Source organism: Anolis sagrei, chromosome 1 (genome assembly GCF_037176765.1).
Source record: "Anolis sagrei isolate rAnoSag1 chromosome 1, rAnoSag1.mat, whole genome shotgun sequence".
In the NCBI taxonomy this organism is placed as follows: Eukaryota; Metazoa; Chordata; class Lepidosauria; order Squamata; family Dactyloidae; genus Anolis; species Anolis sagrei.
In genome coordinates, this window is record NC_090021.1 from 104,957,861 (window position 1) to 104,981,719 (window position 23,859).

Genomic DNA, 23,859 nt, shown 5'->3' on the forward strand with positions numbered 1-23,859 from the left:
TGAATCATTTCCTACTCTTTTACTGCTTCGTAACAGAAATGGTGGAAAAAGCTTCGAAAGGGCAAAGGGACTTCCGGTTTCCTTAAAAACTTCGAAATTGCTTCAAAAGGCAAATCTTTCTGAATTTATTCCAAATTACGAAGATTTCAACCGAACCTAACCATGCCTAGTACACATGCATTGTGTAATGGGCTCTGTCTCGAAAGGGGAGAACAAGCAGTGTACAACAGGCAAAGTAGCTTGTCTGATGAGGTTGAATGTGTACATGTTCAACAAATTTCAAACCCCAGAGTCCGTAACACCAGCATATGCCCTGCAAAAATGAGGCTGCCCTATGAACATTCACATAGCAGCCCTGTCTTCAGGAGGTGAAGGGCAGTCATTGTTGCCACCCAGGTGCCCACCTCCTGAAGACAGAGCCGCCCCTACTTCTTGAAGTAGGTGCTACGGCACTGATTGTTCCCCTTTGGCATCTCCTGAGGACAAGGCTATGGTGTGGATGTTTCTAGGGCAGCCCCATTTTTGCTGAGGCTGTTGTGTTAACGTGCACACGGGCAGGTATGGGTGGTGCTCTTGACAAGAAAAAAGGTAGGGAGAAGCAGTTGGGAGGGAATAGATAGAGCTAGTTAAGGAGCAGGTACAAGATTGTGAATAATAAAAAATGCAAATGTAAAACCCATGAATGTGGAGGGCTAACTGTAGAAGTTTCACATGTGTCTATATCCCATGACCACCTCTTCTTCCCTTCCTTCCTGCTCTAATTACAGCTAAAGCTGTTTTTGACTGCTTAGGTAAACAGTGAGCAGTGCTGACAGTTGGCAGTTCACACTGACCCGGGGCTTCGAACTTGCAACCTTTTGATTGACAGATCTTATAGTTGCTGGCGATTTACCAGCTGTGCTAATCATTTGAAGTGGTAGAATTGTGTTAGTTACTATTTATTTATTTATTTATTTATTTGCGACATTTATATGCCGTCCTTCTCACCCCGAAGGGGACTCAGAGCAGCTTACAAGAGATACACACACACACACACACACAAAATACATTATACCACAGTACAATATCAGTGCTATACATCACTATATTGTGCTATACAATTATATTGTAATATTATTAGTAATATTACATGTAATATAAAATATATAATTATAATATCATACTATTATTAGTAGTAGTATTATACTGTATTACATCATAATATAAATATACGTATATACAATATATTATATTATAAATTATATATATATTATATTATATATTAGCATTATTATATTATATACTAAGCAAATATGTCACAGCAGGTATAGGATGACTGAGGTATGCTTAATTTAACTGCAGGCATACTTGCAGAGGAAATCATTGCTTTGTTGTGCAATGAGCAGGCTACATGTTCACTTACCTTGGGACATCTTAGTTAAAATAACCTTGCCTGTTCCAGTTTGCTTGTTGTCTCATTCTGGTCTATTCCAACAAGATCTGAAGATGTATGTAGTTCTTGCAAAAGTTACTCTTTGGACTACACTTCCCATAGACAGCCTTGCTGTGGCATTCTGGGAATTTTTCCAAGGACAGTTATCTAGCCCTTCTAAGAACTTCTCATACACTTGACTTCCATGTTGCATGCGTTGGAGCATTTCCCTGTCCTAATATCAGAGCACATATGCTTTGACCCTTTCAGAGTTATCTCTGTGCCAATGACATTGTGAAAGCTAGCAGATGTTCAGGTATTATTTACTACAGATATTAATATTTGAAGATTATGTAAATGTTTCAGTTGGGCTTGGGTTCCCTTCCTCAAACCCTCGCTGTGAACATTTCATCTAGGACATCTCCCTCCACCCCCTGAGTCCATGAATAAGCAGCTTTAGCTGATACTCAAAATAGCAGTATCTTTTCCATCGAAGAACAGCCTAATGCTTCCTGTGATACAATTTGTTTCTCTCCCCCACCTCCCCATTTAGTTCCAGCCCGTTTGTGCTGGATGAGATTCAGACACATATGTTGGAAATGAAGGAACAAATAAGGCCACTTCAGTCACAAGACTGACAATCTATCTTCATCCTCTAGAGCAGTGTTCCTCAACGGTAGGTCCCCCGATGTTTTGGCCTTTAGCTGCCAGAAATCCTAACAGCTGATAAACTGGCTGGTATTTCTGGGAGTTGTAGGCCAAAACACCTGGGGGCCCACAGGTTGAGAAACACTGCTCTAGAAGGAGAAAAGTGGACCATGAATTAAATAAAGACTAGAATAATAAGTCAAAATGAAGATGACTTTTTCCTGTGCACATCTGCTTCGTGAACATTACTGGATATTTCTAAAGCTTTTGGAGGTCCTCCTTTCTTTTGGATATGTCAAGTTTTGCTGGTGTGCAAGCTGCCTAGTAGGAAAAAAATGGAGAAACAATTACTTGAGCCACGTGCGGTTGCAGTCTTCAGGAGAAAAGGTACAGAAGTAGTTCAGGAAGTCATGGTGTCTCATACTTCCCAATTCTTGAATGTAGTCAACCCATTTGCAAGGTCATTTTTTTGTGAATTTGATTATTCACAGATTTGATTAATACGTTATATCCAGGAGTTTCTAGGTTCTCCAGGGGGACTCAGTGGTCATCTTGCAACCTGGAGGAACCTAGAGCAGTGGTTCTCAACCTTCCTAATGCCGCGATCCATCAATACAGTTGCTGATGTTGTGGTGACCCCAACCATAAAATTATTTTTGTTGCTACTTCATAACTGTAATTTTGCTACTGTTATGAATTGTAATGTAAATATCTGATATGCAGGATGCATTTTCATTCACTGGACCAATTTTGGCACAAATACCCGAGACACCCCAATTTGAATACTGATGGGGTGGGGGGGGGGATTGACTTTGTCATTTGGGAGTTGTAGCTGCTGGGATTTACAGTTCACTTACAATCTGAACTCCATCAATGATGGAATTGGGCCAAACTTGGCACACAGAACTTCCATGACCAACAGAAAATATTGGAAGGGTTTGGCAGGCATTGACCTTGAGTTTTGGAGTTGTAGTTCACCTACATCCAGAGAGCACTGTGGACTCAAATGATGATGGATCTGGACCAAACTTGGCACAAATACTCAATATGCCCAAATTTGAACCCAGGTAGAGTTTGGGGGAAATAGAGCTTGACATTTGGGAGTCGTAGTTGGTGGGATTGATAGTTCACCTACAAAGATCATTCTGAACCCCACCAGTGATAGAATTGGGCCAAACTTCCCATACAGAACCTCCATGACCCACAGAAAATATTGTGTTTTCTGATAGTCTTTGGTGACCTCTATAACACCCCCTTGTAACCCCCAAGGGGTCCTGACCCCCAGGTTGAAAAACACTGACCTAGAGGCTCATAGAGAGAGGTGTTTTCTCAGGTAAAAACAATACTAAATATACTAATGTATAAGTCAACCTCATGTGTAAGTTGAGGGCACATTTTGGGCCACAAAGTATGAATTTTGGCATGATCTGTATATAAGTCATTCTGGAAAGATGGGAATGACTTATCGATAGTAGGGTGAGTTGGTGCTTCTTTTAGGTTCTTCTGCGGCCTCTTCTATACTGTCCTTATATCCCAGAATCTGATTCCCAGATTATTTTATTATCCCAGATTATAAAGCAATGGAGACTCATATAATCCAGTTCAAATCAGATAACCTGAAATCACATCCTGGGATATAAGGACAGTGTAGAAGGGGCCTGGGCCAAAATAATTCTTACCGTTTACCACTCTACTCAGAGGATGGGATAGTTCCTTTTTTGAAAGGGTTGAGGTATATTATTTATTATTTATTTATTTATTTATTTATTTGCTTTATTTCTATACCGCATTTTTCAGCCCTTAACAGGCGACTCAATGTGGTTTACATGGTACAATTATCAAACAGTGTCAGTGCAATTAAAACATAACAATGCAACAAACAGGATCAACAGCATCAATCCACAACAGTTAACAATCAACAAGACAAATCAACAAAACAGACATAACATAACGCCTCAGTTGAAATCAGATCCGTTCTCATAATCCTTGTGCCATTCCTATGTTCCATTTACCGTCTTCCTATGATTGGTTGCACTGCTTAACCAAACGCTTGTTCATAAATCCAGGTCTTAACCATTCTCCGAAACGTCAGCAGCGAAGGTGCCTGTCTGATGTCTGCCGGTAGGGCATTCCATATCCGAGGGGCCACCATTGAGAAGGCCCTGTCTCTCGTCCCCGCCAAGCGCACCTGTGACGCAGGCGGGATCGAGAGCAGGGCCTCCCCAGACGATCTTAATGTTCTGGTCGGTTCATAGGTGGAGATGCGTTCGGAGAGGTAAGCAGGGCCAGAACCGTTTAGGGCTTTATAGGCTAAAGCCAGCATCTTGAATTGTGTCCGGTAGCGGATTGGCAGCCAGTGGAGCTGGTTCAGCAGAGGAGTGGTATGCTCCCTGAGTGCCGCTCCCGTTAGCAACCTGGCCGTCGAGCGCTGGACCATCTGAAGCTTCCGGGCAGTCTTCAAGGGCAACCCCACGTAGAGCGCGTTGCAGTAGTCAATCCGGGATGTAACCAGAGCGTGGACTACCATGGCCAAGTCAGACTTCCCAAGGTACGGGCGCAACTGGCGCACAAGTTTGAGTTGTGCAAATGCTCCCCTGGACACCGCCGAAACTTGGGGTTCCAAGCTTAGCGAAGAGTCCAGGATCACACCCAAGCTGCGAACCTGCGTCTTCAGGGGGAGTGTAACCCCGTCTAACACAGGCTGTAACCCTATACCCTGTTCGGCCTTTCGACTGACCAGGAGTGCCTCTGTCTTATCTGGATTCAGTTTCAATTTGTTAGCCCTCATCCAGTCCGACACAGCGGCCAAGCAGCGGTTCAGGACCTGAACAGCCTCCTTAGTAGTAGGTGGGAAAGAGTGACAGAGTTGGACGTTATCTGCGTACAGATTACTCACATTGGTCATGGATAAGTCAGGATAGTTTTTTTTTTGGACTTATTTTTTTCCATAAAAAATGTCTAGACTTATGCACAAGTATATAAGGTAGTGTTTCTTTATCCATGTTCTTTCCACTTTGTGATGTTCTTCCGAAGGGGCTGCAGTGCAATTAAATATCCCCACAGCTCAAAACAGCACTGTGCAGACCAATCTGCATGTTCTGAAACAGTTCTATCTCTGATTTCTCAATATTTCATTTAGTACTTGTGCGGATTGACATTGTGGTACTGAGTGGGATTTTGGTGGCTGATTGTTTGTTTTCTTCTGGCTATTTTTGTCTTTTAAAAAAGTATACTCTATCACTGCTTTGTCTCATTTAGAAAAAAGTACATGGAGCATATTCTCATATATTACATATTCTATCCATAAAATATACATTATATACCTTGTAGTTTGCAAACAGAAGAACTGGGATGATGTTTGTTCTTTGTGTAAATTGTCAGGACTTCACCCTCTCAGATTATTAATTCCTTGGCCCTTTAAGCGATTTATAATCCAATCAGAATTTGAAAATAAAAATGTAGCAAATGTGGCTCACGAAATTACAGGATTAGCCTCAGTGGCCTGGAACCAGTGGGCAGGTATACCAGTGCCCTGCCAACAAAACTTTAATCCTAACCTCCAGAAAGTCTTTCTGTTCCAAGGCCCTCTTCCATGAGGGCAGCCATCCAGGCGGAATAAATGAAGCTAGATTGCTGTGCACGCAAACGCAAATTTAGAATGAAATCAGACAGTCTTTCTGAACAGGAATTACAATACTGCAAAAAGAAAGTAAATCCCTTCAAACTTCAGGTACTCCCAGGTTGTTATAAAAGATTGTATGCTATCCTCCTCACCCCCAAAAGTGGGGGGGGGGGGGGAGCACGGACAACTCAGGGCAGCCTCACAATCAGTAACTGTTAGATGCCCAAGCAAGGCAATTATAATAATTATAATAAAATTTTACATTTAAAACAATTGTTAAAATATCACCTATAAAAACCTCCAATTAAAATTACACAAGTTCAAATCATAACCCAGGTCAGTGAATTCTCAGTCCTATAAATCATTCTCATTGCTAATGATCGTCCAACTGAAAATATTGTGTTTTTTATGGCCTTTGGCAACCCCTCTGACACTCCCTTACGACCGCCCAGGGATCCTGACTCCCTGGTTGGGAAATGCTGCCTTACAGGCTTATCTTAATATCTTGTATTTGTGCTCTATCTTGTAGCTGTAACAAAACACAAATGCTATATTTATGAACAATGATAAAGGCAAAGATAAAACACCAATAGCCTCAGTCTATAAGTATATTTATACGCGATTGCATAAGGAACATAAAGGCTGTGTTAGCATGTAATGGTAAACCAGTTTTTGAGCCATTTTTAGTCCCAACAGTGAAAAACAGCAACAACAAAAAGACAAATATACCTCTAAAGTATTAAATACACTGAAAACAGACAGTTGGGAAAAGTGAGGGAGAAAGGTAGAGAAGGAGAAACGTGTCCACAGACGTCATTTTACTGCTACCTTGTTGACCCAGAAGAGGAACAGACCCATAACACAAACTAATGATTGGAACATTATGGGATTATGTGCTAATTATAAGTTTTCCCCATCAATAGGGGGAACAGGTAATTGTGGAGGGAGAGGCAAACCAATAGTTGAAATGTGTTTGGTAGGTGAAATATATTTGGGGGAGGTCCAGCTTCAATACTGGAGCCACCGGTGGCATAGTGAGTTAAACCCTCGTGATGGCAGGATTGCTGACCAACAGGTCAGTGGTTCAAATCCGCAGAAAGAGGGTTGAGCTCCCTCTGTCAGCTCTATCTCCCCATGCAGGAACATGAGAGAAGCTGCCCACAAAGATGATAAAACATCAAACATCCGGGTGTCCCCTGGGCAACGTCCTTGCAGATGGCCAACCCCTGAGGCTATCCAACCTTTACTCTATTTAGTTGGGGATTGGGGGGGGGGGGTGAATCAGTAAAAGTACTCTCTCTCTCTCTCTCTCTCTCATTCTCTCTTTCTCTCTCTCTCTATATATATGCTCTGTTCATTTTAAGTGACATCATAACTCAAAAACCGCTGGACTAATTTGGCCACAAGACATCTACTAACCCAAGGAGTGACCACCACTCAAAACAATAGAGTTGTAGTTGCTGGTATTTATAGTTAACCTACAATCAAAGAGCATTCTGAATTCCACCAATGATAGAATTGAGCCAAACTTCCCACACAGAACTCCCAAGATAAATAGAACATATTATGTTTTCTGCTGGTCTTTGGCGACCCTTCTGACACCCTAACCCTAACCCCCCCCCCCCAGGGGTCCTGAACTCCAGGTTGAGAAATGCTGCCTTAAGGCCACCCAGTCCAACTCCCTTCACCAGAGCAAGAAATCATAATCAAAGCTCTCCAATGGGACTCCCCGAAAGGTTAGCAAATAACTTAGAAGAAAAGGGATTAAGGAGGGTACAAGATATGTGGAAACAAGATGGAGAGATAATTAATTGGCCAGAGTTTTTGGAAAAGGGGGGGAGGAGAAAATTGGTTAAAATTAAGAGGGATTTGGGAAAAAGTAAAAAAAGAGGGTGCAAAACCCACTGAAGAACTAAAGGTAGATAAATTGCTAAATGCAAGAAAAAAGACAAGTAAAGGAACAGTGGCAAATATATATAATTTAATGGTAGAAGATAAAGAGTTTATGATTAGAGCAATAAGTAATAAATGGAATGGAGTTAAATCATTAAGAGAAATAGAAGAAATAATTAGGAACATGAATAAAATAAAAATAGAAAAATATAATGAATTAGAAAAAAAGATGATATTAAGATGGTATAGAACTCCTGAACAATTGGCTTATATGTTAAAAGGAAAGAATTCGAAGTGTTGGCATTGTAATAAAGAAAAAGGTACTTATTCACACATGTGGTGGGAGTGTTCTGAAATAAAAAAATTCTGGCAAGTCATACAAGTAAAAATTCAGGAGATATTCCAGATAAGAATTCAAATTAATAATGATTTGCTACTTTGGGGAGTGTTGGATCATCCGAGTATAATAATTAATTGCCAGGAGTTATTTAAGGTAACAATAAGAGCAGCCCATGCAGTGATTGCCAGAGGATGGAAAGACAAATCGAAATGGACGTTAACTAATTGGAATGATTATATGTACGACCAAGTGCTATTAGACATTACGGGAATTATGACCAAGCAAACACCAAGAATGGACAAAGAAAAGATCATTACAAATAGATGGAAGGTCTACTTCAACTGGGTGAAAAATGGAGGAGCCAGCGATCACATCAAAGAAAAAACACAAAGACTCTACCAGTGGCTGGATCTGCAAGATTAGCTAGAAATATACTGTGGTTGAAGAGGGAGGGAGAGGGAGGGAAGGTGGAGATAAGGTAATATACACCAGTGTAAATTAGTATAATATCTTTAATATATGTTGAATTATTCAGGTTTTATATGTGTAACACTTGGAATTTGGCTTACTGATCTGTGTGTATAATATAATAAAAATATCTTACAAAAAAAACATAAAAAAAATAATCAAAGCTCTCCTAACAGAGAGCCATCTAGCCATAGATATAGATAGATAGATATTATTCTCTCTCTCTCACACACACACACACACACACACATGACAGATATAGCATCGTAGATTTGAAAGGGACCCCTACAGAAGGACAATGATATGTTACATCTTCCACAGTAGGCAAACCAGACAATCTATACATCAACACTGACAAAGAAACAAGAAATGCTGTTTATTATTTATTTATTTGCCATATTTGTACCCCGCCCTTCTCTACTCCAACAGGGTGTTTACCCACAAGCTTAAAGAAATTACATATATTAGAAACCAACAGTTTATCATAGAATCATAGAATCATAGAGTTGGAAGAGGGCCATCCAGTCCAACCCCCTGTCAAGAAGCAGGAATATTGCATTCAAAGCACCCCTGACAGATGGCCATCCAGCCTATGTTTATCATAACTTTATTTTCCAAATCACCAAACTGGGCCACAGCAACGCATGGCAGGGAACAGCTAGTAAAATTATAAAACTGTGACAATAAAATATTACATTAAAATATCAAAAATATTTGGTTGAATTTACTTATGCATAAATGCATTTGTGGTGTTACATGGTGAATCCTGTTGCAGTCCCCCATCCCCCCCCCCTTATTGGGAAAAAGTCACTGTGACTAACAGGGATCCTAATTTTAGAGGAGAAGAAATAAAGTAAAAAAAGAAGGAGAAATGGTAGTGATAAACTCTCTAGTGATAAACTCCACCACAGCAGATTGCTGATGTATAGAGATCCATCTGTTTTTTTTATTCCAATGAGATCCATATAAGAAGTGTTTTGGAAACACTGTGCCCTAGAATATAGATACTTCCACAGCTATTCATTTCGCATCACATTTCCACCTTTTATTTCCTGTGTTTTTGAAGTTTTGTTTGCTCTTCTGTGGTGTTAGCTGGGCAGGAATTTGACAAACCATCTGGAGCAAGCTCTTCCTTCTCCCTCCCTTGTCCCTTTCCATGGCTACATAGTTCATTTGGAGGGAGGGGCGGGATTAAAAATCTAGCAGCTTCCTAATGACCATGAGGATTAGCGAGATCAAAAATCTCTTGACATCTTTCTGTGACTCATCACCAGATGCTTAATTCAACAGTATGGTCTGTGGCCAGGGCAACCTCTAAAAACACCCACACAAGAGTTTAGGGAAGGATAGCTTTGTGTTTAGCTTATATTTCGCTCTAGGTTTGTGTATAAACTAAGTGCTACATATTCAGCCTAGTAACTACAATGACTGGAATCCCCTAAATCAGCTGCAAAAGTGTAACCTGGTGTTGGACATTTGTGGTTGTTTCACATTCATAAGCCCTATGTATTTCCTCGTTTAGGGGATATATAGGGATTGTGAAAATCTCCAAATCCTCACCTACCAGGTAGTAGTCACTGCGATTGATGGGGGTTTGCTCCCCTGTTAATCAGGAAGCTGCTGACAGACATACCCACCTCTACTCACACAAATAATCATGGGCATAGGTGGAAATTGCAATAGGGTTCCAGCTTTTGGCTGTAGCAATTGAGATTGCTCACAGGAGAGGGCGAGGCCATCAATCAGCTGCGTCCCAATTGACAAGAGGAACAGACTGCTGTTGATTGCAGCAGCTGCTACCCTGTGAGTGGGAATTGGAGTGTTGGGCTGTGAGTTACACATTCATAACTGCCCAAGTTAATTCTTGCCATTAAATGTTCCAGTAAAAACATGTACTTCAGTCTTTATACATCATTCGGTTGTACTTCAGCATAAACAAGACTGTGATGTCAAGTCTACCAAGCATGGCAGTTGAAAGAACCACTGCAGATCCCAAATGCAGCCTAGGGGTTTTCCTAGTATTAATGAAAAATGTGGGCCTTATGACAGACTTTAATACTTTTATTTTTGTTCTTCTACAGGTCCTGCCATTCCAGTTGGGGTAGATGTGCAAGTTGAAAGCCTGGATAGTATTTCGGAGGTTGATATGGTATGCTACTTTCATTTATGTTTTGATTTCTTAGTTGTTGTAATAATAATAATAATAATAATAATAATAATAATAATAATAAGGTGGTCCCAGTGGTGGTGATCGGCACACTGGGTGCAGTGCCTAAAGACCTTGGCCTGCACTTAAACACAATCGGCACTGACAAAATTACCATCTGCCGGCTGCAGAAGGCCACCTTACTGGGATCTGCACACATTATTCGCTAATACATCACACAGTCCTAGACACTTGGGAAGTGTCGGACGAGTGATCCAATACAACAGCCAGCAGAGTGATCTTGTCTGCCGTGGACTCTTCTTGTTGTGCTTCAAATAACAATCATCATCATCATCATCATCATCATCATCATCATCATCATCTATATAAATAAAAATGTAATGTTCATTTGTGGGATTAACATAACTCAAAAACCACTGGGCGAATTGACACCAAATTTGGACACAACCCACTTATCAGGCCAACAAGTGATCATCACTCATAAAAACTCTGAAAAACACAGCAGAAGACACTTAAAAAGCAAAAAAAAAAACCCACAAATTTTATATCACAAAGGGACTCAGGGTGGCTTCCAAACATAAAACATAAAATTGTCAAAGGCTTTCATGGCCAGAATCACATTGGGATATAATCCGTGTATCTCAGTATGTATCCTGTTACCTTTTCTGACTGATTGCGTACTGTTTTCAGACGGGATGCATACTGACCTCATCACACCCAAATACTATGATTGTTACTTTCAGAAAATACTCCACTTTGACTCGTCCCACCATGGAAGGCTAGCTCCTTTCAGTTTGTTTGGGAGACTCCCTACGTGACTTTAAAAATTAATAATTCTAAAATTGTGCAGTGATGTAGCCTCAAAGTCTTGAACTACCGCTGTTGCGAGATTTGAAAATATTATTGCATCTGCACAGTAAATGCATTTACCTCTTGGTGCAAAGTGTGGAGTTCTGAGAAATCTAATAAAGAGTTCTGAGAAACCTAATCTTATTAGATTTCGAAACGATAGATTTTTGATTCATTAGATATGGCTCCTTTGCTGCATCTACTGTTGCTGCAGGTACTGCTTCCAGTAAAGTGGAAACTCCCAATTTCCTTAAACCCAGAGATCTTTCTCTTTTGATGTCCCAAACAGAAATGGTGGTTGCTTCCATCATGAACAGTCTAGGATCAGGAGACTCAATCCTCAGGCACACCTCCACATTTCAAGTTATCATAGTTGATGGAATTTCCCAAACACACACACACACACACACACAACAACAACAACAACAACAACAACAACAACAACGCTTCCATGATGGAAACCTCCATAGTATTTCAAACACTGCTATTAGAATCCCATGTACAAATACTCCATTTCTGCAATGTTTTGACAGGATGGGGGCAATGTCGCATAATAGGACCCGTTCGAAATCATTCTCGAAATGGGTTGTTGTAGGCCTTTCGGGCTATATGGCCATGTTCTAGAAGCATTCTCTCCTGACATTTTGCCTGCATCTATGGTGAGGTCTCACAACCTCTGAGGATGTTTGCCATAGATATTTATTTATTTATTTATTTATTTACTTTGCTTATATACCGCTGTATCTCAAGCCCGAAGGCGACTCACAGCGGTTCACAAACAGTAAAAACAGTAGAAACAGCAGTGGTTCCATACAACATATAACAATTGACTTAACACATTATCCATAAATTACCAATAAGCAATTACAATGCACAATTATTACAAAAAACAACCGTACCCAATCTTCTCATCATCCAAGCGTAGTCCAGGTTCGTCGTCCATTGTTCCATTCCTATGTTCCATTACCAGATTGCACTAAATTACTCAAACGCCTGCACAAACATCCAGGCGAAACATCAGCAGAGAATGCTTCTAGAACATGGCCATATAGCCTGAAAGGCTTACAACAACCCGGTGCTTTCAGCCATGAAAGCCTTTGACAATACATTCTCAAACTGTTTCAGAAATGTGATGAGATCCTAGGATTCTATGAAACAGATACATTACTCAATATATTATGTGTTGTATTTAGGTATGTTCATCAATCTTATTCTGTATTATAAGTTCTTCCTAGATGAGGGATATAATATATTTGTTTTCTCCTCTCCTAACATAGGATTTTACAATGACACTGTATCTGAGGCATTACTGGAAGGATGAGCGCCTTTCCTTTCCCAGTCATACGAACAAGAGCATGACTTTTGATGGGAGGTTGGTGAAGAAGATTTGGGTGCCGGATGTGTTTTTTGTTCACTCTAAACGATCGTTTATTCACGACACAACTACTGACAACATCATGTTGCGGGTATTTCCAGATGGCCATGTGCTCTACAGCATGAGGTAATTTCATAACCAATGCAGTGCAAACTGGTTGTCCAGCTTGGTTCCCGCACAGTTTTGTTGTGGCTACTTGACCACAGTTCCTCATTAAAAGTAAGCAACAACTTACTGCTGCTTATTTCAAGTAGTAAATTGCACCACTCCCTTTCCAGGTATGGTATTTCATTCGGCTGAGTTTAGAAGTCATTATTGTCACTCTCTTCAGCCCAGTGCTTCCAGACTCAACTAAGTGAAGGGTCATAGCTCCAAGGGGAACGGGTGCACTGGCAAAGCTGTCATTTGTACAGTGGAGCAAGTCACATGAAGAGGGAAGCTGGGAGTCCTTCCTGTGCTAAACTGTCTTCCCACACTGGCTACACTGCAAGCAGATTGTCTGCCAGCAGAACATTGCTGTGCAAAGAATTTCATTCTGATCCTGAATGAGGATAATTTTATATGCAATTCAGCAGGCTTCAAGCTGAAAGTGACTGCTATTATGAACAGCGTGGAAACAAAGCTGCAGAAAGGCATGGTTTTTTATTGTGTAATAGTTGCACCCCCCCCCCTTTTTCCAGCTAAAACAGGGCACATGCGACTATTACATGATGAAATACGGCATATGCTTCTTAAAAGCTGAATTTGGAGTGATAGTGGTGAAAAACAGTTTATTAATAAACTATGATGGAAAACAGTTTATTATGTTTTTAAGCTGTCTGTACCTAGTTCTGTCACAATACTGGGAAATCTCTCCCAGCCCTTAAATCCCAGGAAAAGTTTTGTGTTAATAAAATCCTTGTCTGTTTTGACTTAGTAAAGTGAAAAAGAAACTAAACTCCTGAATCTTCAAAGAGGCTTAAAATTAAGCAGCCTGCCTTTCTGTGAGTGTTATATCTATGGTTAAAGTTGAAAAATTGGGAAGATAAGTGTTTCTTAGTGGCTCACACACAATGTGACATGTGACTGCCTTTCATCAACCAATTTAATCAGTTCAAACTTACAGTAAATCCAAGTAGAGGAGTACACGTTTATGTGTTATGTACTTTTTCTCTGTCTTGTTAGTTCATCACAGATTTCTATATAGTCAAGCTGACTTTTCTTTCATGGACTTTCCAGAATCACAGTGACAGCAATGTGCAATATGGACTTCAGCCGATTCCCATTAGATACACAGACCTGTACTCTGGAACTGGAAAGCTGTATGTAGCATTTTGTATTTCTCATGTTTTCTGACACCTGTTCATTAATATAATAATAATAATAATAATAATAATAATAATAATAATAACTCGGTGCGGCTTACATGAGGCCGAGCCCACAATACATCAATATGGTTAAACTGATGGGGAAATAGACCATACATTGTCCAGAACCAATCACTGTAGTAGTTTCAGAGTTGACCTAGTCTAGAATTGATCAAATTGTGGCTTTTGTTGTTGTTGTGGCTCTTAGTTTGTGAAATGCCTTGTGCACAGAGGCTCAGTTGGCACCAGCATTGGTACCATCACATGGTCTTTTATTAAATCATTTAGGACCTGGTGGAGTTGTTTCAAAATGGACACAGTTTTTATCTGATTCTGTTTTTAAGCTGTTTAATAATTTTATTTTTGTACCCTTCCTCCATCTCCCTGGAGGGTCTCGGGGTGGCTTACATGGGGACCAAGCCCAATCAACATATTTAAAATATACGATACTAAAATACAAAATGTAAACTGCATAAACAGCAGCATAAAAATAAAATAAAACAACAACATTATAACATAATATGAAAGCAACCATTGAACCAACGACCAATAAACCTGCAATAATAATCAATTTCTGGGCACGAGTAGACAATGGAATAGTGCAAATAGTTCAAATCAATTGTGAGGATACGGCTCCTGGATAAAGTGCGAAGTCAAATGTTTGGACTTGTTAACTTGGTTGGTGTGCTTTTAATCTAATTTTTATCATTTTAAATAATAATAATAATAATAATAATAATAATAATAATACAAAAACTCAGCTCTTATCAAGACCTCAAAATTGAACTGCAAAGGCTCTGGCATAAACCAGTACAGGTGGTCCCAGTGGTAACCAGCACACTGGATGCCGTGTCAAAAGATCTCAGCCGGCATTTGGAAACTATTATTATTATTGTTGTTGTTATTGTTGTTTTATTTATACCCCACCCTTTTTGAGGACACCCCCCCCCCCAAAGTTAGGATTGTTGATGTCACCATACCAGGTGACAGTTGAATTGACGAAAAACAACCGGAAAAACTCAGCCATTATCAAGATCTCAAAATCAAACTGCAAAGGCTCTGGCAAAAACCAGTACAGGTGGTCCCAGTGGTAATCGGCACACTGGGTGCCGTGCCAAAAGATACATTGACAAAATCACAATATGTCAACTGCAAAAGGCCACCTTATTGGATCTGTGCTCATCATCCGAAAATATATCACACAGTCCTAAACGCTTGGGAAGTGTCCGACTTGTGATTTTGTGATACGAATTCCAGCATATATTTGCTGTGTCATACTGTGTGGTTTTGTCAGTATTATTTGACTGCAGCTCTCAGAATCCTTCACTGTTGGCTCAGCTAGCTCTGATGGGAGATGCATCCTAAAAGTATATGGTAAAAGTACCCACTACATCATAAAGTATCAGTAACTGTTTACTTTACAGAGCCCTGCATAAATGTCTATGTCACTACAAACACAGGAAAACAAGGACTAAAACAGATATAGTGCTATCTTATGTTTCTTAATTTATCTAATTTTGGTAGAAAGCGACATACCATTTTTTTAATAAATCAGGAAAGTGGGGTTACGTTAACCCCACTCTTCTGACTAAACAGCACAAACTGCAGCTTTCCAGATGCTGTTGTATTACAACTCCCATCATGATGTCTAATGAGGAGGAATACAGAAGTTGTAGTCTAGCATCCATCATGGTGGGATGGAATCATCCCATGGACCTTGAGTTTGACTCATGTGCTTTAGGTGAATAATACACCAATGCCTGATGTTTTCTTCTGGGTCATAAAATGTATGCCTTGTGGTCTGTAAGCCCTTTCTGGTTTTGTCTTATTTTTGCTCCTTGCCTGCATTTCATATCGCAATGCAGATACACTGGTGTTGGGAAAGGCAGATCTGATTTTCCCTTGACTGACATTTCCAAAAATATAAGCGTGTCTCATTCTATACAGGCATGTAGCCAGGGGGGCGGGGGGGGGGGGGGGTTGAGGGGCTTCAGCCCCCCCCCCCCAAATTCTGATGGTGGTTCGCGAAAAGGCCTTACTGGTGCATTATTTAAACTGTTATGTTTATTCATATAATGATCTGATCACCATACTCAATATATCCCATATGCATGGGGGTATTGAGGTAATGATAGAAAAGGTTTGCTAGGCTAGACCCTCTTTCATTCAGACTCAGCCCTCCCCCCCCCCCCGAACCCCCCCCCCTGAAAAAAATTCACACCCCCCCCCCGAAACGAAATCCTGGCTACGGGCCTGATTCTATAGCTACAATATATGGGGAGTATGATCCGTGAGCACGGAGCCAAGGAGCTTCAATTTCCCTTCTGATGTCTGATCAGGGCTTCAGCTGTAGAATTTAAAAAAGGATCTAAAGACCTTGGAAAAGGATATGTCTCATTCCTGTGGGTTTTGTTTATGTTCCGTGCCACTGACTCCAGGAGATTATCATGTTTATTTGTGATCCATAAATCCCCTGGGGAGACCAACCTATCTATGGGCCAAATTAATGATATTTAATCCATTTGCTCACTGGTCTATTTGGCTTTCCTTTATGGGATCAGAGCACATCAACAGAGCTATAGCTTGCTTCTGAGCGGCCAGATCAACCCCTGCTGGCTTTTGTCTGAAATGGTTTCTTCCCTCCTTTCAACACATAGGCAGAACCAATATAATTTATAATTTAGTTTACAGATGTTTTATGTGGACCCAAAACTCTGAGGATCAGATCTAAGATTTGCATGCATCCTGTATCCTGTAGGCTGGATCTGCAGGAAAGCAGATATCTTGTATATCTTGTTTGTTGTTACAGTGATGCCATGTTGAATAATTTGGGATGTATACATGCTACAGGTAATATTGGTATAGTGGCCAGAATACTGTTTGGAATCTAGTTGAGTTAGTATGGTATAATTGTTTGAAAAATGAACGATTAGCACTTAAATCCTGCTCAGGCATTGAAACGGGGAGGAGCCCCCAGTAGCGCAATGGGTTAAACCAGGGCTCCTCAAACTTTTTAAACAGAGAGCCAGGTTACAGTCCCTCAAACTCTTGGAGGGCCGGATTATAATTTGAAAAAAAATGAATGAATTCTTATGCACACATCTTATTTGTAGTGCAAAAAACACTTTTAAACAATACAATAATTAAAATGAAGAACAGTTTTTAATAAATATAAGCTTATTAGTATTTCAATGGGAAGTGTGGGCCTGCTTTTGGCTGATGAGATAAAATTGTTTTTGTTGTTGTGTGCTTTCCAGTCATTTCAGACTTAGGTTGACCCTGAGCGAAGACCGGGTAAATGACCTTGGAGGGCTGTATCTGGCCCCCGGGCCTTAGTTTGAGGACCTCTGGGTTAAACTCTTGTGCTGCAGGACTGCAGACATACAAGTCAGCAGTTACAGTCTGGGGAGAGCGGGTTGAGCTCTCCCCAGACTCATGTGGGGACATGAGAGAAGCTTCCCACAAGGATGGTAAAACATCAAAACATCTGAGCATCCCCTGGGCAATGTCTTTACAGATGGCCAATTCTCTCACACCAGAATCGACTTGCAGTTTCTCAAGTCACTCCTGACACACACAAAAATGGAATTGAAATCCATTGAGTGACTGTGGGCAAGTCACATTCTCTCATCTTCAGAGGGAGAGGCTAGAAATCCAATATAAGGTCACTTTAGCGTTGACGTAAGTCAGAAACCACTTGAAGGCACACAACAGCTATGTAAGAGTAGTATCAATTGTAGATTGCCAATTAAAATTAGATTTTCCTTTCACTCCACTCTCTCATCTTTCCAGATTGGGTCACTGATTCATTTCACTATTTCATTACCTTGTTGTTGATCTATAAAGTAATATTTTTCCTATTTCAACTCTCCTCACAGATGCTTACACAGATGAAGATCTGATGCTCTACTGGAAAAATGGGAATGAGTCTCTGAAAACAGATGAGAAGATTTCCTTGTCTCAGTTCTTGATACAAAAATTCCATACAACTTCCAGACTCGCTTTCTATAGCAGCACTGGTATCAGGTTTTCTTTCTCTCTTTTTATTTAATTTAATCATTTTGATAAACCAGACCAGAGAAAAATCATTAAAATATTTGTCGTTTTATTGATTCCTTTTTATAAGGTTTTTTTTTTTTACCCCTCTTAGTAACAGTCATAGTTCTCCACCCACCTTATGCCCCATATAACCTTGTGAGGTTAGAGGGATAATGACTGGCTCAAGGTCGCTCCAGGAGCTTCATCAAATTGTAGCCCTCATAAATACCACGTAAGCTGTCTTGCGGTATTTGGGTTCCTCTGACAATGCTGTTAAAGCGGGACAAATCCATTTGTAAATCAAACTCATGACTCTGCAATGTAGTGAAAAAATGCTGAAAGTTTTAAACTGTGGAGTTTAAATTGGAGTTGTGATACAGTAACATCTGGAAGGCTGCAGTTTGCTCTGTTTAGTCAGGATAGTGGATTTTGAATTTAGATACAAGGCTTGTGGGTATGATGTCTGACTTTAAAATGTCCTTTAACCTTTCCCTAACCTCAGAGACACAAGTGTTGTTGGGTTGCAATTCCTAATACCTCAGTCCACATAAGGGACAATAAAACGTGATGGGGGTTGTCATTCAATATCACCCAGGACTTGGAGACCCCAGTGGAAGCAATGGCAAGACTGCTAACCAAAAGGTTGGCGGTTCAAATCCAGGGAATGGGGTGAGCTCCCATCTGTCAGCTCCAGCTGAGAGAGAAGCTTCCCACAGTATGGTAAAACATTCCAGGCATCCTCTGGGCAACGTCCTTGCAGACGGCCAATTCTCTCACACCAGAAGCGACTTGCTTCTGACACGAAAAAAAAATTCTGGGCCCCAAACTGGGTCAAAACTAAAGAACACTGACCACTATCTACATTATTATAGTTGGCCCTCTGTATCCACAGAATCTCTGCCCTTGGATTCAACAGCTTTTTGCAGGCAACCATGAGGCTGATGTGGCCCTCAGTGAAAATGAGTTTGACACACCTGGTCTAGGATAATTCATCTCCTCAATAAAATCCTTGTTTGGAATCTTGTTGGGGATTTATGTGTGTATAAACACCATAGTTAGGATGCTGTGTCATGAATCCTGTTCCAATACATTTTTTATTTTCACTTACCAGGGAGCAGTAGTGTCAATTGGTGGTGGTCTGTTCCTCTGTTAGTTTGGAAGCCGCTAACTGATAGTCTTAGCCCTTCCTGGTAGTGATCTGTAACGCAACAGGTAGAAGCAGGGTTTGAATCACAATTTCCCCTCACAGTGGAGATCACTCACATAAGGGCAGATGGGATCTTCAATTGACAGCTAAATTGACCCCCCACTGACCACAGTGGCTGCTTCCTAGTAAGTGGAGATTGGAGGGCTTTCACTGTTCCTATGTATTCCTTACACTAGGGATTACAATAAAGATCACAAATATGAAACAGTCATGAATCCATAGCTCTAGTGTGTAACTCTCTAACAGAATTTCAGCCCTAATTTCCTTAAGCACATAGGAGGACACTACAGTCAACCCTCCATTTTCACTGTGGTTAGGGGCACAGGTCTCCCATGAAAACAGAAAACTGTAAATAAATAAATTACTATTATTTTTAACCAGCAAGAATATTTTTCTAGGACGTTGTAGGTCTTCCAGCACAGCTCTATGGTCAACTTTCATAGAACTGCACTGAAGGAATTAGAGATTCCTAGAGAAGAGATATCTCTAGAAATATCAGAGTCCTCCATCGTGAGTAGAGGAAGATGGTCATAAAATCACACCACAGGACCTAGAGATTCCTAGAGAGAACATTTTAAATCAAATCCATAAATAATAAAATCTGTAAAAGTCAAAATGTAAATGTGGAGGGACAACACTACATGAACAAAATAAACAAAAAATATAGACTATCTATATAAATAAAAATGTAATATCTGTTTGTGGGACTCAAAAACCACTGGACGAATTGACACCAAATTTGGACACAACACACCTATCTGGCCAATGAATGACCATCACTCATAAAAACACTGAAAAACACAGCGGAAGGGACTTAAAAAGCCAAAAAAGCAAAAAGATGCTACAGCACATGCGCAAAAATGATTCCCTGGCAAAACATACACACACACACACACACACACACAATAGCATATTCACACTTTCTTCCGGACTATAGCTCCCGGTATACCCTAGACCAGGCTGTTTAGGAGAGGAGGATGGTCCAAATGTACTGCTTCCCAGATTCAAGCTTTCTTCTCCTTGGATTTCTTTGAGAGCATCCCAATCCCTGTATATTTCCAATTTCCTATTCCTGGACTGCTACTCCCAGCAATCATCCAGATAGATAGATTAGATAGAGATAGGTAGGTAGGAGGACTGCTGGGAGTTGCAGTCCAAGAATAGGTAGAGAAGGAAGATAGGGGAGAAAGAGGAAGGGAAAGAAAAGGGTGGGAGGAAGGGAAGAGAAGGAAAGAATGAGAGAAGGAAAGAAAAAAAAGGGAAAGAAAGAAGGAAATAAAGAAGGAGAGAAAGAGGGAGGGAAGGTTGGCCACAGCAACTTATGGCGGTACAGCTGGTGTTAAATAAATACTTGTGTATCCTTTGGCAAGGCATGATCAACCCCACTTTACCTTTGTAAATTGAAAATACAAATGTGTTAGGGCAAATTTGTTATGTACTAAGGACCTCATCACACAAGGGGCAGGGGAGTGGAATTGTCTTCTTCCTTTGGCGTCTCATAGCATTCATCTTGAAAGAAGATGGAGAATTTATTCACCCCATCAAACAGGACCTCCTCCTCCTGTTTCTAGTTAATCCCTGCACTGCATTTCTCATTACACGGACAGGTGTTGTTTCATCTTATTTCCTTATCTGTGGAATAGAGCCACCAATGGCGCAGTGGATTAAACCCGTGTGCTAGCAGGACTGGTCGATTGACAGGTTGGTGGTTTGGATCCGGGGAGTGGGGTAAGTTCCCATCTGTCGAGCTCTAGCTTCTCAGGTGGGGACATGAGAGAAGCCTCCCATAGGATGGTAAAACATCAGTCATCCAGGCATCCCCTGAGCAATGTCCTTGCAGACAGTCAAATCGATTTGCAGTTTCTTAAGTCCCTTCTGACATAAAAAAATAACCTGTGGAGTGCTCACGTTTTTTTCACTTTTTTTTTAAAAAAAAGTGCAATTCCAGAATGTTAAAGGCTCAAAATTGTACAGTTACAGCAACAGAATTTTTTAAAAAAGAATAATAATAGAAGTCTCAAAAGTAATGGCTGTAAAAGAAGCATTGAGGGGCTCACATGGACACCCACACTGAAACGTCAGAATATGGACTTAAAACGGGCAGATGCACCATATCCCATCCCAGAGAAAAATACCCGTTTGTAAGCATTTCTAAGCCCAGGGAGAAAAGTGGATTCAATTTCATCCCGTCTTTCAAATACACCTGTTTCTCCACACTCCAAGTCCCTCGGGCAACCCACGGAATTGGTTGTGGTTGTTTGATGGAATCTGTAGGATTCCATCATTTTAAGTGTGTAGAAACAGAGGACAACGTTCATCTGACGAGGTCCTGAGTCTCACCTAACGCTTGCTCATAACTCTGAGTGCTATCTGTATTAAAGTTCATTTTCTCTCAACAGGTTGGTACAATCGCCTATATATTAACTTTACTTTACGTCGTCACATCTTCTTCTTCTTGCTCCAAACTTATTTCCCTGCCACACTGATGGTCATGTTGTCTTGGGTATCCTTCTGGATAGACCGCAGAGCTGTCCCTGCAAGAGTTTCATTGGGTGAGTGATTTTCTCTACAATGCACAGTTTACTTGTTTCAAGGACAGGACTTTATACAGACACAAGGAAAGGAAAAAAAAATATTGAGTATTCATGTCAGGTTTGGTCCAGATCCATCATTGTTTGAGTCCACAGTGCTCTCTGGATGTAGGTGAACTCCAACTCCAAAACTCAAGGTCAATGCCCACCAAAACCCTCCAGTATTTTCTGTCGGCCGTGAGAATTCTGTGTGCTTCAATTCCATCATTGGTGGAGTTCTGAATGCTCTTTGATTGTAGGTAAACTATAAATCCCAGGAACTACAACTTCCAAATGACAAAATAACCCCCCCCCCCCAACCCTACCTGTTTTCAAATTTGGGCATATTGGGTATTTGTGCCAAATTTGGTCTAGTGAATGAAAATACATCCTGCATATCAGATATTTACATTACAATTCATAACAGTAGCAAAATTACAGTTATGAAGTAGCAACGAAAATAATTTTATGGTTAGGAGTCACCACAGCATGAGGAACTGTATTAAGGGGTCGCTGCATTAGGAAGATTGAGAAACACTGCTCTGTGTCATCCAGTGTGAATCTGTTATCAACGTTTTTCCTGAAGTTGACTGTAAAATCATGATGGAGGACCTAGAAATGCCTAGAGAAGAGCAGCTTAACTCTGTGATAAGATTCTGATAGAACATATTAATCAAACACTGATTAATGAAATCAGCCAAAGTAAAACTGCAAATACGGAGGGCCAACTGTACTTGTCCTGTGTTAATACTTGAAGTAAACCTTCGTATTGGGCTTTTTTAGGGATCACAACAGTGCTGACCATGTCCACCATCATCACGGGTGTCAATGCCTCCATGCCTCGGGTTTCTTACATCAAAGCTGTGGACATTTACCTCTGGGTCAGTTTTGTGTTTGTCTTCCTCTCAGTCATCGAATATGCCGCTGTGAACTACCTGACTACTGTGCAGGAGCGGAAGCAGCGGAAATTGCGAGATAAGGTAAGAGCTATTCCCTGTATGTAGGTTGAATATATCAGAGCAAGTGTGAGAAACCTTTTTCAGTCAGAAGCCAAATTCAATTTCAGATATATTTTCAGTCCCATTTTAGCTGTGGGCAGAGGAAAAAATATCAGCTCACATTAGCTCTTACAGCCTCTAATTGTTTCTAAGCACATCAGTCATTTAGAAGAGAGAGAAAAAAACATGTACGGAGACTCAAAACCACCCAGCAGTGATGTCGTGGGGAATTGGATATGGTGTAGAAGGCCACAATTTGTTCCCAGGGCCCAAGATTCCTCTCCCAACACCTGTGCTTTGTGAATGTAAATGAGAAAAGTCTGATCCTTGAATGTCTGTGTGTGTGAACAATTTTTGTCTAGAGCATTCGATCTGACAGCGGAGGCCTGACACCACAAAAACAGGAGTTGATGGTAGTAGGAACGACAGAGGGAAAGAAACTGAGATCAGAACTGGGGAAGTCTGCAACCTGGGACTTTGGCAGAGACAATATAGGGAGGGTAAGGAAAGGGAAATCCATCATGGCATTTCCCTGTGTTCGCTGCACTGTGTTTAACTACTGCCGATAAGTTAATACATAGCACTGACCAGTCAGATACACATTTACAATCTGGCTTCAACCAAAATCACAGGAGAAGACAGAAAGTTCTTGAATGTGACGTGCACCCAGACTGGTCTTTCTTCCATTTCACAGAAGTTGTATGACTTCTGTGGCTTTCCTTTTGCTTTTGTGATTTTATTGCATCTGTTTTGAGGCATATATTACTCCGAGAATGCCCTTGTTACTGAAAGGCAGTACATAGATCAACTTAATTAACAACTCAATTAATTAAGTGGTAAGAACAGATGCAGGAGTGGTGTGGGCATCCTCATTTCCCCCTCCAGTGTGATGTACAAAGATGGGGGTGGGAGGAATGAGCTTCCTAT

At 40.7% G+C, this 23,859-nt stretch overlaps 1 protein-coding gene across 2 annotated transcripts in view; it reads left to right on the forward strand.

The window, feature by feature from the left end:
- GABRR2 (gamma-aminobutyric acid type A receptor subunit rho2) overlaps window positions 1–23,859 on the forward strand; it is a 40,756-nt gene that overhangs the window by 11,174 nt on the left and 5,723 nt on the right. The window contains exons 3-9 of one of the 2 annotated variants that reach the window (XM_060753021.2): window positions 10,464–10,531; window positions 12,676–12,899; window positions 13,992–14,074; window positions 17,998–18,138; window positions 21,764–21,916; window positions 22,718–22,914; window positions 23,295–23,432. In XM_060753021.2, the coding sequence (XP_060609004.2) occupies window positions 10,464–10,531; window positions 12,676–12,899; window positions 13,992–14,074; window positions 17,998–18,138; window positions 21,764–21,916; window positions 22,718–22,914; window positions 23,295–23,432 (1,004 nt within the window). The remainder of the gene's footprint in view (window positions 1–10,463; window positions 10,532–12,675; window positions 12,900–13,991; window positions 14,075–17,997; window positions 18,139–21,763; window positions 21,917–22,717; window positions 22,915–23,294; window positions 23,433–23,859) is intronic. The other variant, XM_060753022.2, reaches the window with a different exon arrangement.